Here is a 19575-nt window from a genome sequence, read left to right on the forward strand (position 1 = left end):
CTGGAAAGGTCACATTTCGTAGTACTTAATGGGAAGGGACTGAGTGAAACGGAACTAATATCTGATGTTCCCAAGGATTTGGTATAGGCTCTCTACTGTTCTTAATCTATATAAACAATTCAGGAGACAAATTGAGCAGGCACCTTTAATGCTGTCATTTATCGTCTAAAAAAGTCATCAGAACATCAAAACAAATTGCAAAATTTAGATTAGATATCTGCATGGAGCTTATAGTAGCAGTTGACCCTAAGCAATGAAAAGTGAGAAATTGTCCACACCAGTACTTAAAAAATCCATTAAATTTTTGTTACATAATAAATCACACAAATTTAAAGATTGTCAATTTAACTAAATACCTATATTAAAAACAAAGATTCCAAGACTTACCAAGCGGGAAAGCGCCGGCAGACAGGCACAGGAACAAAACACACAAACACACACACAGAATTACGAGCTTTCGCAACTGGCAGTTGCTTCGTCAGGAAAGAGGGAAGGAGAGGGAAAAATGAAAGGATGTGGGTTTTAAGGGAGAGGGTAAGGAGTCATTCCAATCCCGGGAGCGGAAAGACTTCCCTTAGGGGAAAAAAAGGACAGGTGTACACTCGCACACACACACACACACACACACACACACATATCCATCCGCACATACACAGGCACAAGCAGACATATTTAAAGGCAAAGAGTTAAGGGCAGAGATGTCAGTCGAGGCGGAAGTACAGAGGCAAAGAAGTTGTTGAAAGACAGGTGAGGTATGAGCGGCGGCAACTTGAAATTAGCGGAGGTTGAGGCCTGGCGGATATCGAGAAGAGAGGATATACTGAAGGGCGAGTTCCCATCTCCGGAGTTCGGATAGGTTGGTGTTGGTGGGAAGTATCCAGATAACTCGGACGGTGTAACACTGTGCCAAGATGTACTGGCCGTGCATCAAGGCATGTTTAGCCACAGGGTGATCCTCATTACCAACAAACACTGTCTGCCTGTGTCCATTCATGCGAATGGACAGTTTGTTGCTGGTCATTCCCACATAGAAAGCATCACAGTGCAGGCAGGTCAGTTGGTAAATCACGTGGGTGCTTTCACATGTGGCTCTCCCTTTGATCGTGTACACCTTCGTAACCTCTTGGTTCATCCCTATGAAATCATCAAACCACCTCCCCTACCCTCTGGCTCCTACCCTTGCAACCGCCCCCGGTGTAAAACCTGTCCTATGCACCCTCCCACCACCACCTACTCCAGTCCTGTAACCCAGAAGGTGTACACGATCAAAGGGAGAGCCACATGTGAAAGCACCCACGTGATTTACCAACTGACCTGCCTGCACTGTGACGCTTTCTATGTGGGAATGACCAGCAACAAACTGTCCATTCGCATGAATGGACACAGGCAGACAGTGTTTGTTGGTAAAGAGGATCACCCTGTGGCTAAACATGCCTTGATGCACGGCCAGCACATCTTGGCACAGTGTTACACCGTCCGAGTTATCTGGATACTTCCCACCAACACCAACCTATCCGAACTCCGGAGATGGGAACTCGCCCTTCAGTATATCCTCTCTTCTCGATATCCGCCAGGCCTCAACCTCCGCTAATTTCAAGTTGCCGCCGCTCATACCTCACCTGTCTTTCAACAACTTCTTTGCCTCTGTACTTCCGCCTCGACTGACATCTCTGCCCTTAACTCTTTGCCTTTAAATATGTCTGCTTGTGCCTGTGTATGTGCGGATGGATATGTGTGTGTGTGTGTGTGCGAGTGTACACCTGTCCTTTTTTTCCCCTAAGGGAAGTCTTTCCGCTCCCGGGATTGGAATGACTCCTTACCCTCTCCCTTAAAACCCACATCCTTTCATTTTTCCCTCTCCTTCCCTCTTTCCTGACGAAGCAACTGCCAGTTGCGAAAGCTCGTAATTCTGTGTGTGTGTTTGTGTGTTTTGTTCCTGTGCCTGTCTGCCGGCGCTTTCCCGCTTGGTAAGTCTTGGAATCTTTGTTTTTAATATATTTTTCCCATCTGGAAGTTTCTTTCTGTTTTATTTACATCGTAACTAAATACCTAGGTATTACAATTACAAAAATTCTAACTATCATAGAAATTGCTGTTGGGAATGCGAACCAAAGACAGTTTTATTGGCACAACAATTAGAAGGGGCAAGAAATCTACTAAAGAGGCTCCCTACACTACACTACACTCGTCTGACCTCTTTTGGAGTTTTACTGTGCAGTATGAAATCCTTATAAGATAGAATTGACATATGACATCAAAAAAATTCAGACAAGGGCAGCTCATTTTGTATTATCACAAAATACGATATCACACTTAAGTTTGAGTGATTAAGAGAAAGCCACTTTTATTTATGATGAGATCTTTACATGAAATTTTGATCACTAACTTCCGCTGCGAGCAAAAACATTTTGTCGACTCACAATTACACAGGGAGGAACAATTATTATGACAACATAATGACAATATTATCAATAGGACAAATTACTAATGACCATATAGGGGAGGTGTTGAGTTGCAGATAGGCACAACCTGTCCACAACTCGACATCTCCACTTCATGTTGAGTAACAATCTGTCCTTTTCCTATTGTCATTATTCCATACTGGATATTCCATTGTTTGTTATTGTGATAAAAATAAGAGAAAATGGCAGCTTGTACCAAAAGATTTAGGAATTCCTTTGTCACACATACTATTTAAAAATTGAACAGTCATGAAATTGTCCAAGCAGTTCTGTGAACTTTGTATGTGCTATCTATAACTCAGCACCTCCTCTGTTCACTATATGTACTAATTTTGAACAGGGAGTATCCACTGCTGTATTCAGAAATATGCCACAAAACTTTTAGGGAGAAAAGTATCCAGGATTCTGAAAGCAGATACCAGCTGAACTTTTTCTCAAATCAACGGCAGTTAAATCGTTCTCACACTGAGCTGTGTCGACAACCTCTGTGAAATTGGTTCTTCCCAATCCTACTCGTTGCCACTTTATCCTTCTCCATTACCAATCGAGTGAAAGACAAGTATGGAAACAAACATTGTTTATTTAGATACACTGTCTGTTGTTTACAAGAACAATTATCTCAATTATGTGCCTGCCTCGATTTCCACAATAAATGAGCAGAATAATACAATGCAGAGTAGTGGGTTCTGTACAACTTAAAGCATAAACACGTACAGTCGCAACAAATACACACTGTAAGAGTGGATGTACGGATGACCTAAGGAGTCAGAAGTGACACAAACTGGTGTTTCTCTAAGAATCACTGTCGCTCCCACACACGCGCGCCCTAATAGCAAGGTTTACGGAACGAAACCCATACGACTACGAGTAACACCTCCCAAAACTCTGCAGCAGACACTGGCACAAGTCCAAACTACCTCACAGAATGGCACTCGGGAGGCGTTTTACCCTATCAGTCCTCCCGAAAGGAGCGATCGGAGTGCCTCCAGACTGCCGCACCCCGACGTGGCGAACTCCCGTACTGTGCTCCTCACTACCTCCTGAGCGGCTCCAGGATACCGGGACGGCCGGCAGAGCGACCTCCGCGGTGCGCCGTGCCCGCAGCGAACCACCACCACCAGGCGGCGAGGGCGGCGCCCGCGACACCCGCCGTTGCCCCGAGGATGAGCAGCAGGCGCAGGCGCCAGTGGGCACGCGACGCGCGCAGCGTGTTTATGATGCGCACCACCTGGCAGAAAAAGTCGGACGTCCCCTGTGGTAATGTCCCCTAGTTGAAGGTAAAGCGAGGGCTGCTATGCGGGCTTTAAGACATAAAACTGTTTATCACATAAACAGAGAAAAAGAGGACTTCATTGATTGGCGACTCCATGGCGTGTTCTGTGCACCACGACCAACTAGTGGATAGAACTGGAAGGAGAATCAGCATTCGTCGTATTTTTTTTGTTCTATTATCCGCAAAATCGATTTTTGGTCACTTAGTGACCATCCTGAGTGCTAGAAGTTAAAAATTTCACATAACGATCACAGAGTATAAAACAGAAAATCACAACTACACCTGCGTATGAACGTAACAGTTGGTAGGAACATTCCTGTAAGATACAACTAAAATTGTTAGGCACTGGTATTAACAAGCTTAGAGCGATCACATAAACTGGAGCCGCTGTTTACGTGCACCTGTTCAGCAGATCTCTCTGTGACAGGTTTGGAACGCCCTCTATGTGACGTGTGTCACGTGAAAACTTAACATTACTGGTTTTGCGAGATATTAACACAAAATAACTCTTGTGCATTTGTGAATCATGAAGTAATTCAAATTTAAAACGTACGTTTAAAAAAAAAAAAAAACATAGCAGACGAAGGGGAAAGGAAATATTTAAAGTACATTGGCATATTGTTTTTTTTTTTTTTTTTTAAAAAAAAGAAAACTTACAAAACATAAAACAGATCGAACAGATCGATAATAAGTTGTCAGGGTGCAGGACAAGTAAAAGAGAAAAAGAATAATATATGAATAACATGAAAACCTGTGTTATACCTCATTTCATGTTATTCATATATTATTGTTTTTCCTTGTCTTTTTCTCTTTTACTTGTCCTGCACTCTGACAACTTATTATCAATCTGTTTTATGTTTTGTAAGTTGGTTAAAAAAAAAAAAAAATACGCCAATGTATTTTAGATGTTTCCTTTCCCCTTCGTCTGCTATGTTTTTTTACGTACATTTTAAATTTGAATTACTTCATAATTCACAAATGCACAAGAGTTATTTTGTGTTAATATCTCGCAAAATCAGTAATATTAAGTTTTCACGTGAGACACGTCACATAGAGGGCGTTCCAAGCCCTGACACACCGAGGTCTGCTGAACAGCTGCATGTAAACAGCGGCCCCAGTTTATGTGATCGCTCTAAGCTTGTTAATACCAGTGCCTAACAACTTTAGCTGTATCTTACAGGAATGTTCCTACCAACTGTTACGTTCATATGCAGGTGTAGTTGTGATTTTATGTTTTATACTCTCTGATCGTTATGTGAAATTTTTAACTTCTAGCACTCAGGATGGTCACTAAGTGACTGAAAATCGATTTTGCGGATAATAAAACAAAAAAAAAATACGACCAATGCTGATTCTCCTTCCAAAAGAGGACTTCATTACCTAAAATCTTGTTACTCATGCTGTCTCACAAAAAGCAACGTGTAACTACAACCGACAGATATTGTGGCAGAGGTAAGCAAGATCCCAACACTATCCTTGAGAATTACAACAAATCCTAACAGGTCTACAATCGCTCAGCCCTTAAAGGGAGTTGGAATGCTCCATCCTGACAATGTTAAATTTAGTGACTTGGCTTCCCTGTATTTCAGGAACCACTGTAGCCATACACATAAAACTTTTAAAGGACATTAAACTGTATGTCTCGAGTCTACTGAACTACAATAATTGCATTTCAGCCACTGTGTATTTTTTAACTACACGGTTAAAATTAGGGGTATTTTTTTTTTACATTTCCTAAATAATTTTGACTAAACACAACATTATGTTCTTTTAGTTCAGTAGACCCGAAAACTTGAATACTCTACTCGAAGTGGTTTCTGAGTTTTAGGGAAAAACGCAACAGAGAATGTAAATTTTCAGGAACGGCTTCTAAAGTTTCAAAAGACTGTAACTCACTTAATATATGCTTGATTTTTTATTTTTAGTCACTCAAAAGCACCCTGCACCATACAGTACATCATCCTCTTGATCTTTTTCCAAGTTTTTTTCTTCTTTCTGCACTCCTTAGTGGCCAACTGTGCTGCATACTCTGCTTTATTAATGCAAACCTTGCCCATCCATTCAAGTTCTCTGATGCAGTTTGCTCCAGAATTAATTCCCATATGCTCTAGCACTTTCACCCTACCAATGTTGCCATCATTAAAATCAATAACAGCATCACTGACCACCCACTTTAGTGTCTTGATTTCCAACAAAAAAGTTTTTGGTAAGCAAGTTCATATAAGATTATTGACCGACTCATTGAGATTTTGAGTCTGACCGTGCAGACACTTCTTCAGTAATTTAGGACTTGCCAGAACTCTGTAAATAGGTTTTACGATATCCATGACTGTTTCTGGGATGGAATGTTTATGGCTGTATGAACTGTTTGAGTACTGGGGATTCCAGTACATGCACCATGAATCAGGTCCAGGAGGGCAAAGGTGGTGCACTGGTTGTTCATCAGTTGACAGTCTATGGAAGAAAGTAACCCATACTGCCTGCTTCACTTTCAACAAATCTTCATTATTATTTCTAATGGCCATCCCATAATGTGGCTGTAGTTCATCATTTTGTCTGTAAGCCTGCCTCTTGCGGCTTTACCATCATCAGAAACTTTCTTATATCAAACTTTGTTTCAACGTCCTCAACCTGGTGCCCATCCTCTTCTGGACATGACCAGCACATTCCAGTTTTGTGATAATCTTCTCACCGTAAGGCTGAATGGCTACTACACTGTTATATGCTTTTGAGTCTCCATCACCTAAGAACTTAGTGTAACACACTCCCCTTTCGTTCACAGATTTGTCTAAAAATATCAAAAGCTGCAGAGGCCTCCATACCACCACCTGTTTCTTCATAATTTCTGTCAAAGATATGCCCTTCTTCATTCCCTGATTTACGTTTATAACAATGTTTGGTCAGAATCTGGGAATCTGTTACCTTTGCCGTATCCACGCTGTTCGCCATAGCGACAGAATTCTTAGAACTGTTGCCATGCATCTGCCCCAAGTGCCGTCAATAGCTACTGGTATGTCACTCATACCATCATTTATTTCAACAGCTTCGTTTGCAGCACCCCCTTCATTGACTCACATGCAACAGATTCCACAGTAGCTCCAATACATCCTGAATACTTGTCGATTTTACAAGATGGGTGTGGCATATTCATCACGACACACATTGCTTCTGCTGCAGTGTGTCCTTTTCCAATAGCTCTCAATCCATAAAACTACCTAACATTTAGTTCAAAATAACTATCTTTACACTTATCAAAATTCCAAAATGAATGGGTATATTTACAACTGGCACAATTAATGATAAGTTTCCTGGCTAGCCCATCTGATACCTCACTGTCTTCATGTAAACTAACAGGTCCTCCACATAATTTACAACACACACATTCACCTAACACCCTTGTTAGGATGTTTAAGTCTATCAGAATATAACATAACCTACCATTTACATCACTTTCGTTTAGAGAAGACTGTGCATCATAATGTTTTATTTTAATCTTCGAAGCACTAATGAGTGTCTCTCTAGATACTGACGAGTTTGCCTGCACTTCATTCCACATGTTGAACACAGTGTTTCCCTTTATTTGAAGATCTATTACCGTCAAACCCACATTTCTTAAAAACACTTAATTTTGGCATCATAATGTACTCTTTGAGAGATTTACCAATCAATTCACCACTTTTCCCCAGAAAAACGTTAGCACTTTGACACACAGCATGTGTTTTTACTATGAAACGATAATGTTTTCGACAGCACTACCAATACAAACATGTAATTTAACTTTTATAGCACAACAATCCACAGCCTTCTATATTTAAAAAAATGATTTTATTGGATCTTGAAGTAATGCACATAAAAATTTTAACATTTTCAACCAGTGTACATTATATTTAAAAAAAAAAAAAAAAAAAAGAAAGAAAGAAAAATCGTCCTGTGTGAGTTTATAAATGATATATATACCATTTTATTCGGAAAATTGCCGATTTTACAATGAGAGAACAGATTTTTTTATTCTAACTCCCCTTAATATGAAAATGAAGGGAGGCAGCCATAAGTTTACCAAAGATGGCTGACAAGACTCATTTAAATATAAATTATTCACTCTAATCCATTGCCATATTGTCTGAAAGCAGCAAAATATTGCTGGACCCAACAGGGCACCACTGACCATAGAGAGAAACTACATACATTCCAATACTAGTAGAAGTAGTGAGAGAGAGAGAGAGAGAGAGAGAGAGAGAGAGATTTTGTGTGTGTGTGTGTGTGTGTGTGTGTGTGTGTGTGTGTGTTTAGTCCTTACTCTGACTTAGGCACTGTGTTTGAAGAAGAAGAACAAAACAAGATAGTGGTCCAGGGAATGGCTTAAAAGGAAAGAGAAATACACACATGAAAACGTGTTTATGGAAATGTTACATTCCGAACATGGTGATTATACCAACTATCTGCAGATGGACAGTGAAACTGTTAATAACCCAGTTCACTAATGACAGTTCATTAAAATACAAAATGGGAACAGAGGCCACATTGTTTGTGGAAGAACTGGAGCACTTCGTTTTTTTTGTTTCCATGCACTCCTGCTTGTATGTTACGTGTAGAATACTGATTTTGTTCATTACCTCTTCCTGTATAACATTTGGCTGGGAATGATGAACACCTATACAGTTCTGGTAGTTACCAGTACTACTCTGTTTTTATCTTTGATCGTAGTTTCAACAGCTGTGGAATTTCAAGGTACAGGGAGAAAAACTGTAATAAAACTATTTTCACTAGACAAATACAGTGAAACATTGGCACAAACAATGCCTGCCATTTGTCGAACATTCCATCAAACGAAATTTCTCACAACACATCAAATACTATTTATGCCTGACAAACATGTCCAAAAGCACCATTTACAGTCAAATGTTTGACAAAAGTGAAGTTACTGACAAACTGATTGATCTTGTATTGGAGCCTTTATGCTATTTAAATGTTTTTTGAGGGTGAACTGTGCTAACATAACCACATGAAACTGCAGTAGAAGTATTAGTAGTGGTGTTAGTAACATAATTTTCAGTAGTTGTTGCTGAAAAGATAGATGGTGGTCGCAGTAGTAGTAACACGGAATTTTTATAATTATAACAGTTGTATTGCTTATTATTGTAATGGCATTATACGTTGTTGTAACAGTACTAATAGCAGTGGGTATTAAGATAACTGCAAAATGCGTCAACAAAATTTGAAATAAAGAAAATCTGTTGCTCTTTTCTGTCACAATAAAGAAAGCACGTAGGTAAACTACATGTAGATTAGTTTATAGGTAGCCATCTAGAAGTTACGAGTGATAGTAGCAAAATGAAATAAAGATAAGAAAAAAATAATATTATGGACACCAAACTTAAAGTCTAGACTAGACAAACGTTAAGGGAAGGAAAAATAAACATATCATTACAGATATTCACATAACACTCCAATGTCTCCATCAAGAAAGTGGACCATGATAAATATCATGTGGTTATAAATGAAGTGCACCTACTCACAGAGCCCCAATGTGGGCTGTAATCATAGTGTGGCAGCAAAACTTGGTAGATATTCTTAAGCGTTAATGCAGAACCAATTTCTGCTGGAAAAAAAAATTGCTTCCAGTTTTAGTCACCATATGCACAATTTGCACTGTACGGGATCTCACCATCTTCTCTGATGCTGATATTGAACAAACTATGTAACAATAGTTAATAATGACACCAACATTATGACATTATGATTCATTTGTTTGAGTTTTTCTGTCCACGTTCCATTCCTAACCATTATATATGGAAACATTTCTAAACATCTTTCTTGCATTCACAGTGCCAGATTTGCCCCTGGTGGCCAAAACTGGAAATAATTTTACTTCTAGCATAAATCTACTCTGTGTTAATGCATTAGAATATCTACTGAGTTTTGCTGCCAGATGATAGTTACAATCCACGACCGACTTCTGTGAGTAGTTGCATATCCACCCTCTAAATCGTCATCTGCTCATTCACCTTCCATGATCTAGGTTAGTAATGTACACTGAAATTGAGCGTAGCAAAGTAAAACTGCTGAATTCCATTTTCAAATGCTTCTTTACAATATAAAATACAGAAGTATTGCCCCAATTTAATTCTCACACCAACACAAAGATAGGGGATATAAATATTAGTGCCAGTGGTGTTGAGAAACAGCTAAAACTGTTAAAAATGAACAAAGCTCCAGGGCCTACAGGAATCACTATCAGATTCTATACCAAATTCGCATCTAAGTTTGCATACCAAATTCGCATCTAAGTTTGCATACCAAATTCGCATCTAAGTTTGCCCTTTTTTAACCGTAAATTACTGTAGATTCCTTTAACACAGAACCATGCCAAGTGGTTGGATGAAAGCACAAAGACACCTGCCTTACAAGATGGGCAGCAGAAGTGATCCGATATATTTGACATCCATTACTTGTTGAATCTTAGAACATATTCTGAGCTCAAATGTAATGAAGTATCTGAAACAGAATGACCACCTCCATGCCAACCAACACAGATTCTGAAAAATCATCAATCATGTGAAACCTAACATGCACTTTCCCCACTGCATCTTGAAAGCCACAAATCAATGTAGTCACGTAAACATAGCATTTCTTAAATTCCAAAAATCATTCGGTCTACTACCACACCTACACTTATTATCGGACATACGAGTATACGGGGCATTCAGCAAAATTTGTGACTTCATTGACAATTTCTTGGAAGGGAGGATCTTACATGTTATCATGGATGGAGAATTTTGAGAGATGTGCTAGTAACTTTGGGTGTGCCCTACTGATGTATATTGGAACCCTTGCCATGCATGTTCCACATCAACACTAGAACTGCCAACAGGACTGTTTTGAACCACAGCAAAATTTTAACGTCTCCCTCCTCACCTAATTGTTTTGAGAGGTGAATGAAGGTTCACGACATTTAATATTTCTTAGCCTAGTCGAAACAAAGCCCCAGGAGTAGACAACATTCCATTAGAATTACTGATAGCCTTGGGAGAGCCAGCCTTGACAAAACTCTTCCATCTGGTGAGCAAGATGTATGAGATAGGCGAAATACCTTCAGACTTCAAGAAGAATATAATAATTACAATCCCAAAGAAAGCAGGTGCTGACAGGTGTGAAAATTACCAAACTATCTGTTTAATAAGTCATGGCTGCAAAATACTAACACAAATTCTTTACAGACGAATGGAAAAACTAGTAGAAGCCGACCTCGGAGGGGGGGGGGGGGGATCAGTTTGGATTCCATAGGAATGTTGGAACACGTGAGACAATACTGACCCAATGACTTATCTTAGAAGATAGATCAAGGAAAGGCAAACCTACATTTCTAGCATTTGTAAACTTAGAGGAGGCTTTTGACAATGTTGACTGGAATACTCTTTCAAATTCTGAAGGTGGCAGGGGTAAAATACAGGGAGTGAAAGCCTATTTACAATTTGTACACAGAAATCAGATGGCGGTTACGAGACTCGAGGGGAATGAAAGGGAAGAAGTGGTTGGGAAGGGAGTGAGACAGGGTTGCAGCCTATACCCAGCGTTATACAATCTGTATATTGAGCAAGCAGTAAAGGAAACAAAAGAAAAATTCGAAGTAAGAATTAAAATCCATGGAGAAGAAATAAAAACTTAGATGTTTGCCGATGACATTGTAATTCTGTCAGAGACAAGAAAGTACTTGGAAGAGCAGTTGAATGGAGTGGACAGTGTCTTGAAAGGAGGATATAAGATGAACATCAACAAAAGCACAACAAGGATAACTGAATGTAGTCAAATTACATCAGAGGGAATTAGATTAGTAAATGAGACAAACTAGTAGATGAGTTTTGCTAATTGGGGAGCAAAATAACTGATGATGGTTGAAGTAGAGGAGATATAAAATGTAAGGTAGCAATGGCAAGAAAAGCGTTTCTGAAGAAGAGAAATTTGTTAACATCGAGTATAGATTTAGGTGTCAGGAAGTCTTTTCTGAAAGTATTTATATGGAGTGTAGCCATGTATAGGAGTGAAACATGGAAGATAACTAGTTAAGACAAGAAGGGAATAGAAGCTTTTGAAATGTGGTGCTACAGAAGAATGCTGAAGATTAAATTGGTAGATCATATAACTAATGAGGAGGTATTGAATAGGATTGGGGAGAAGAGAAGTTTGTGGCACAACTTAACTAGAAGAAGGGATTGGTTGGTAGGACATGTTCTGAGGCATCAAGGGATTACCAATTTAGTATTGGAGGGCAGCATGGAGGGTGAAAATCGTAGAGGGAGACCAAGAGATGAATACACTAGGCAAATTCAGAAGGATGTAGGTTGCAGTAGGTACTTGGAGATGATGAAGCTTGCACAAGATAGAGTAGCATGGAGAGCTGCATCAAACCAGTCTCTGAACTGAAGACCACGACAACACCTAAAATCACCGACAAGACATTTTTGTCTCTATGAATAAACTAAGTGCTGCTTATTATGACTCACTGTTGGCAGATATTACTGTCTCTGTAGCCGTAACATAGATATGAAATTGTAAGAGTGGCATCTTTCACAGCGATGCACCTTCTAAAATGTGGTGTAATTCAGGTAAAGAATGCTTTCTCAGTAACTTGTCTGCCAGAGCAGAGGCACAGGCATCTGATGGAACAAAGAGGGAAGTAATACTCCCTAATATTTGAGCTCCTGGAAACTGATACAGCAAAATATCCTTTGGGAGAATTCTGGTCCGTCTCCGTACACAAGAAGGTGAGTTTTCAGTGATTCTGTATTGAGTGCCTGGCATTTGTTTACTGAGAAACTTGTTCTCAAACACATTCAGAAAGAGCTGTGAAGAATGTTGAGCAGCAAAGAATAGTTGTTACCATTACAAGAGTTTGATGCATTTATCGCTAGTCTGTATGTTAGGGGTGGCACTGGATCCAAAGGAATAAAGTGGAGCATCTTTGATCATAGAGGTGGGGAATTAAGTTTTACAAAGCTGTATTGTAACACTGTTTTTCAGGAAAATGAAGAGGTTCCTCAGGTTCGATTTGAAGTCGACACGGCCATAGTAAATAACAAGGGACAATTTTGTTCTTATATAAGATATATAGGAGGAATTCATAGCAAACTGTCAAAGCATGAATATTCTGGTCCATATATCAGTGGTGATGAGCAGTTGTTACTGTCAAAGTGTAGTGACACTTCACTCAGTTCAGGGCTTCAAAACTCTCAAGGATGGGTAGCAGCACCAAATAGCCGTCAATAAAGAAAGGTTCAAAGAATATTCGAAATGTGTTACTTGAGGCTTTCCCGATGGACATGTTGTATATATGGTTCTCGGGCGAGACGTCAGATGTCATAGTGAAAACTCCAGAATATTTCGTCGGCGCAACTGGCTGACATCTTCAGGTGCGACAAACACACTGCTAAGGCAGGACCAGGGCCCCATATTTATGCCAGTTTTAGGCAAGAAGTTCACGATGGAGATGGAGAAAAACGGCGAACTTCCATTCCTGGACGTGTTGGTACGGAGAAAAGAAGATGGCACATTAGGTCACGCAGTGTACCGTAACCCAACGCACACGGACTTATACTTAGAGGCCACCAGCTGTCACCATCCTTCGCAACGAAGTGTCGTACTGAGGACGTTGGTCCACAGAGCACGAGCCATATCAGACTCGGACAGCTTATCCAATGAACTACTCCATCTGTGTACCATTTTCCAACAAAATGGATACTCCAAACGGGAGATTTGCCGTGCCTTACAACCGAAGCGGGTTACCCAACGTGAGGAAGTGGAAGAAGGCGAAGAACGTAGGGGAATGGTCATCTTGCCATACATCAGAATAGGAAGATTATTGAAGAGGCATAAAGTTAAATGTGTTTTTTGTCTGCCAGCAAAACTCAGAGCTCTCTTGGGCTCATCTAGGGACAGTCTTGGCCTAAGAAGACCCGGTGTTTACGAGATTCCTTGTAGCTGCGGCATGTCGTACATCGGACAAACTTGTCGCACTGTGGAAGAGAGATGCACTGAACACCGACGCTACACTCGTCTGGAGCAACCAGAAAAGTCTGCAGTGGTCGAGCGTTGTCTCAGTACAGACCATTCTATGAATTATCAACATACAAAAATTCTTGCATCGACAAGTTCATACTGGGACAGTGTTATTAAGGAAGCAGTGGAAATACGTAGTTCGACGAATCTTGTAAACAGAGACCCGGGCTTTCAGCTTAGTACAGCTTGGAAGCAGAGAGGAATACTATTGGTCATAAGACGCACGACAATTCACCAGCAACGTATATATTCTGTTGACAACGGGAGGATAATCAAGGTGCCTACGTGGACGCTCATTTTTGCTTGCGGCTTCCGACAGAGGTCGCTGCGGCGACCGATGGCAGCGCAGAGCAGCGGCGGCAGCCTCCACCCGTGCGCCGAAGTATTTGGTTCTTCATCCTGTAGGTGGCGTTACTGTCCTTCCAGCTATCAGTTTATATCGTCACTATTGGCCATCGAATTTCGCGCCTCCACGCATGTGCACTTCCTGCCTAAAACTGACATAAATAGGGTGCCCTGGTCCTGCTTTAGCAGTGTTTGTCGCACCTGAAGATGTTGGCCAGTTGCGCTGACAAAATATTGTGGAGTTTTCACTATGACATCCGACATCTTGCCTGAGAACCATATATACTATATGCGAAATGTTTTTACACATCTTGGTAAAGATGAAATTCATCATGGTAGTGACCATCTCAGTGAATTTATAGTGAAATATCTACATAAAGGAAGGAATGTTGGGTATGACAACTTCTTCACCTCACTTTCACTAGTACAACATCTGAAAACAAAGCAAAGGAGCTTCTCTTGTTAAAATAAACAAAATTAGAAGGAAAGTGGCCGAGTGGATGAAGGAGGCTCACGAGGATCAAAATCGATGTTACAATCCTCGCAGTGCATGGAGGAAAATGTGGAAAGAATGTGAGGACTGTCAGTTCCTCGCATCCAGCGGTACAAATTAGAACTGGGGACAAAGTCAGAGGCTGACACAGTGACCTGTTACAATGAAAGTATGGAGCAGATGATGCTGAGCAGATGGCCTGCAAGTACTCAGTGAAAGCTGATGGAAGAAAATTACCTGTTCATATTTTTAATAGACTTAGCAGGCATCAATGCTTGGGAAATCTACAGAGAAGGAACAAACGTCAAAATCAGAATATGAGAAGCTAGAGTCAGATCTCTACTACTGACAGTGAATTATCAGACAGAGGTGGATGCCGCATTGACAGCCAGGTATGCAAATCTCGCAAAGACAAAAATTCATGTAAACGTACAGTGTTTGACAAAACAGTTTGCAAGGACTGTGTTCTTACAGTTTCCTATGTTGGTGCATATTCTAAATATCAGTCTACAGACAACAGGAATCTAAAAGGAATTTTTTACTTACACAGACTGTAGTGTTTACCTTTAGACAATGTATATCAAAGTATAGACCTACATTAGGATATGATAACATACTGATTGTACATTGTGTGTTTATGCTTATGTATAGGAAACATCATTTTCTACTATAAACTTTGTGAATTGGCTCTATTTTTGTAAAAAAAAAAAAAAATCAAGATTTCTTCATGATACCATGAACAATATTTAAGTATTTCTGCATTTAACAGGAAAAAAATGAAAGATATATTGAATTTTTACTTTGTTACTTGAAAATATTTTAAAACAGATTTTAAGTACCTAGCATAACTGTTTGGAATGACAACAAAACAACAAATGATTATTGTGGCTAATTAGTAATGAAATAGTTATTGCCCAGAAGAAAACGTCTAAGAACAAGCTGTACATGCGGTAACTAGAGATGGGATATTTTTGTCACTACAGTGGCTTTAGAGGGTTCGAAAAATCTGGTGGTTTTAGTATTAATGACCTAGTAGACGACATTAACAGTAACTTCAGACTTTTTACGGATGGTGCAGTTCATGAATAATGTCTGAAAAAAGACATAACAATATTCAGCTGATACTGATAAGATCTCAAAGTGGTGCAAAGATTGACAACTCGCTTTGAACATTGAGAAATTTAAAATCTTGCACTTCACAAAACGAAAAATCATATCAATGAGTCAAGTTAACAGGTATCAGCACGTAACAATTTGTAGACATTGGGCTCAGTAACAGGTAAAGCAGGTGGTAGACTTCAGTTCCTCAGTAGAATGCTGCAAAAAACAATCAGTCTTGGGCTTCCCATCCTAGAATATTGCATGTATCTGGAATCCATACCAAATATGACTACCAGGGTATATTGAATGTACACAGAGAAGGGTAGCACAAATGGTCACAGGTTGTCTAACTCAATGGTACTGAGCAGTGGCAGCTCATATTGATAGTGCCACTCTGGTGGTTTATCTTTCCTGCCACGGTCAGAGCGGTAAGCAGTGCCCTCTGGGGCCTACGCGAGGAGTAGCGAGGCGAGGTCCTTGGTGGGGGGGGGTGTGCTCCGTGTCGTGGTGGAAGACAGTTGTCGGGTTGATGCAGTGAGTGTGGGACCGGACCTATCGCATGGAGATATGCAAGTCGGCTCTGAACGGAAGGCGCCGTAGCAAGCAGGGGGAAGCGGGCGTCCTGTCGTTTGTGTGAAGGAGTAACGATTTTTGCACTGGATGTCCCAGTGGTTCCCGAGAGTTGCGGTGACTGCTTTCGGAGAAGAGAATTGGTCTGGTTGTTTGCTGTGCAACTAAGGGAGTCAGTTACTTGGGGTAACTGAGGGAGCACCATTATGTCGGTCTAGGTGATACGTTCTCCACATTTTGTCTATGGCTTTGCGAATCGAAATCGTGGTGGAGTACACGTGTGAGTAATTTGCTATTGTACTGATGGTTGTGTTGTAAAGACTGTTCCCTGGTGTGTTAAATCACGAGCTTATTTGTAGCCAATCTAAGCAGAAGTTACCATTGCCACTTGCTTATGTGCTACTGTCCTTACGATTGGCATTGTTTGTCTTTTGATTGTGGGTGTACTCACGGTTTAAAAAAAACTGCGGCTACTCTTCATAAGGCTTGTCTAGTAAGGAAACTGCTTAAGCTTTTATCATGTGCTGATCTGTTTGTCTATCACATTGGCTTTCTATGCAGTAACTGAAGGAATGTGTATGGTGGTTCAAGATTGTAGGCTGACTAGTATTTGAACTGGTGTTGAGGTTAAGGGCGAGATGAGCATCCCGCAAACCAGCACACTGTGCGTGGCTAAATGTTCCGCTATTGGAGAGCCGGCTCTCTGTTATTGGATTTTCGCGTGCTTAATTGCGGGGTGTTGGTGCCGTCCTAGGGCTAGACTTGTGACATATGTCATGTTGAAAGGAAATTAACTGTACCAAACTTAAGAGAGCTTTTAGTTTGTTTTAGGTCAGTACATGGAATTTTGTTGATATTTTGTCGATTGCGGCAATAACTTCCTGTGTGGGGAGATTCTCTGAGGGACTTGTATTGTACTGATGCAGTGCAGTCCATCTGAAACGTGCGGCTTAAAACTTGGGACTGCAGCTCTCAGATGTTATATATTACCGTTTAATCTTAAATGTCTTGGATGTAATGTGGTTGTTGAGGATAATGTAATTAATTTCGATGGCTGGTCCCTTAAAGGAAGTATTTCGTTTTAAAATATGTGCTCGGTCAGAGCGCATTTAAATATGATTTTAACTCATCATTCAAATTTTCTAGTCTTGCTTTCTTAAAAGGCTTTCAGTTAAATTATTGCTATTTGCTTATTTAAATGTTTGAGTGACTTAAAGGAAAAGAATATTATTTTGTAATTTGTACTGAGTGTTCCTTTTGGGTAATACCTGACTTGTGTGTTCAATAAATGAGTGTCTAGTCAATGGTGGTGCACTGTTCTATTGCTAGCCTACCCCTTCCACTCCACAGCCTATTGAGCTGCTTTGTGTCGAAACTGTGTTCAGAACACCCCTCTGACCTGACGCCTCAGGTACGCGTCACGGAGACGCTGAAAACTCCACCTGTGGGCTACAGAGAATGCCCACCATTCGGTGGCAGCACCAGCTCGGCATCGACGTATGGGCGGGAATTTCTGGTGACCACTGTGGGCGCGATCATCCACAGGCAAGGCGTATCTGCCCTTCCTATAAGTAGCCCCACCTCCCCTGCTGGAAGACGTGCCTTCGGCAGTGCGAAGGGTACTGTGGATGTGTGTGGTGGTGCTGCACTCACCTCTTGAGAGTGGAGCCAAGACACCAGAACAGGCACAACATTCCCACTTACCTGCTGTGTTCTCCCATGTGCTTTTAATCACTGAAATCTACACCGTCAAAGATCTTTCATCTCAGCCTTCAGGTCGGTCTCTCTCCCTCAGAACACATTTCTGGCTGTATGACTTGCTCCTCTGCTCCTTATACTCTCAGGGATCTATTAATCTGATGGAGTCACATTTTCCTGGAGACATAGGGAGTTTCATTTTCAATAAGGATAGAAGCTGAAGTAATGAATTAAAACTTGTGCCACGGATGGGGTTTAAACCCAGGTCCTCTGCTTACTGGGCACATGTGTTACCCAGTATACCACACTGGCATTGTGACTAGCACAGCTGAATGCACTATCTTAGTCCAGTGTCCTCCCTAACTCAAAGTTCAATTCATACTTCGGCCCACCTATCAGGGATCTTTTCCTGTAGTTTTTTTCCCCATTCTGTGCATGCGCGCATACGTTAGGAAGGGGATTGGTGGCAACCACAGCTGTTTACGCACGTAAACAACGTACCTCTTCACGTGTGTCCCTCTCGGAGCCGGAGTTGTCGACGACAAAGTGTGCACGCCGGCACTTGTCCTCGAGCGGCATCTGGGCAGCGATGCGGCGCTTGGCCCGCGCCTCCGACATCTGTCCGCGCTCCATCAGGCGCTGCAGCTGCAGGTCCTCCTCACTGAAAACAACAGTCAGCTGCCTTACACGCTGTCGAGACATCGGGAGCAAAGTTTTATGCAAAATATCTGTGGAGTTCTGATAATTTGCATTTTAGCACGAGTGGGTACACTGAGAATTCAGTTCAGTGTTACAGCAGCTTGTATCCTAGCCTTTAGTTTGTTGACATCAGCAACTTGTGTGACGAAAACTCTGTCCTTGACATAGCCCCAGAAAGAAAAAAGTGAAGGGGCGTAATGTCTGGAGAGCAGGATGTCGGACCGGTCCAACACACTGGCCACCCCACTCACCAAACATTATGCCCCTTGACCTTTTTTTTTCTGGGGCTATATCAAGGACAGAGTTTTCGTCACACAAGTTGCTGATGTCAACTTCTGACACTATCTACTAGGTCATTTATATATATTGTGAAAAGCAATGGTCCCCTAACTCTCCCCTGTGGCACACCAGAGATTACTTTAATGTCTGTAGATGTCTCTCCATTGAGAACAACATGCTGTGTTCTGTTTGCTAAAAACTCTTCAATCCGCCCACACAGTTGATCTGATATTCCGTAGGCTCTTACTTTGTTTATCGGGTGACAGTGCGGAACTGTATCGAACGCCTTCCAGAAGTCAAGGAAAATGGCATCTACATGAGAGCCTGCATCTAATATTTTCTGGGTCTTACGAACAAATAAAGTGAGTTGGGTCTCACACGATTGCTGTTTCCGGAATCCATGTTGATTCCTACAGAGTAGAACATTGCCTTGCCTTCAGCGAATCCCATTTAAGTTCCTGTAGCATGTCTGTAATACTTGCCTGTTGCTCGAACCAACTGGTAAGAAATCTAGCAGCCTGTCTCTGAATTGCTTCGATTTCTTCCTTCAATTTGACCTGGTGCAGATCTCAAACACTCAAACACTCGAGCCGTATTCGAGG

The 19575-nt window shown here is 41.1% G+C and overlaps 1 protein-coding gene across 1 annotated transcript in view; it reads right to left on the minus strand.

Moving 5' to 3' along the window:
- Window positions 1–3024: 3024 nt before the first annotated feature.
- LOC126295468 (dephospho-CoA kinase) overlaps window positions 3025–19575 on the minus strand; it is a 34771-nt gene continuing 18220 nt past the window's right edge. Inside the window, exons 4-5 of the mRNA XM_049988004.1 lie at window positions 18497–18656; window positions 3025–3690 (exon numbers count right to left, since the gene is read on the minus strand). Coding sequence (XP_049843961.1) covers window positions 3496–3690; window positions 18497–18656 — 355 coding nt within the window. The 3' untranslated portion in view covers window positions 3025–3495. The remainder of the gene's footprint in view (window positions 3691–18496; window positions 18657–19575) is intronic.

The sequence above is a fragment of the Schistocerca gregaria genome, chromosome 11 (assembly GCF_023897955.1).
Source record: "Schistocerca gregaria isolate iqSchGreg1 chromosome 11, iqSchGreg1.2, whole genome shotgun sequence".
NCBI lineage: Eukaryota > Metazoa > Arthropoda > Insecta > Orthoptera > Acrididae > Schistocerca > Schistocerca gregaria.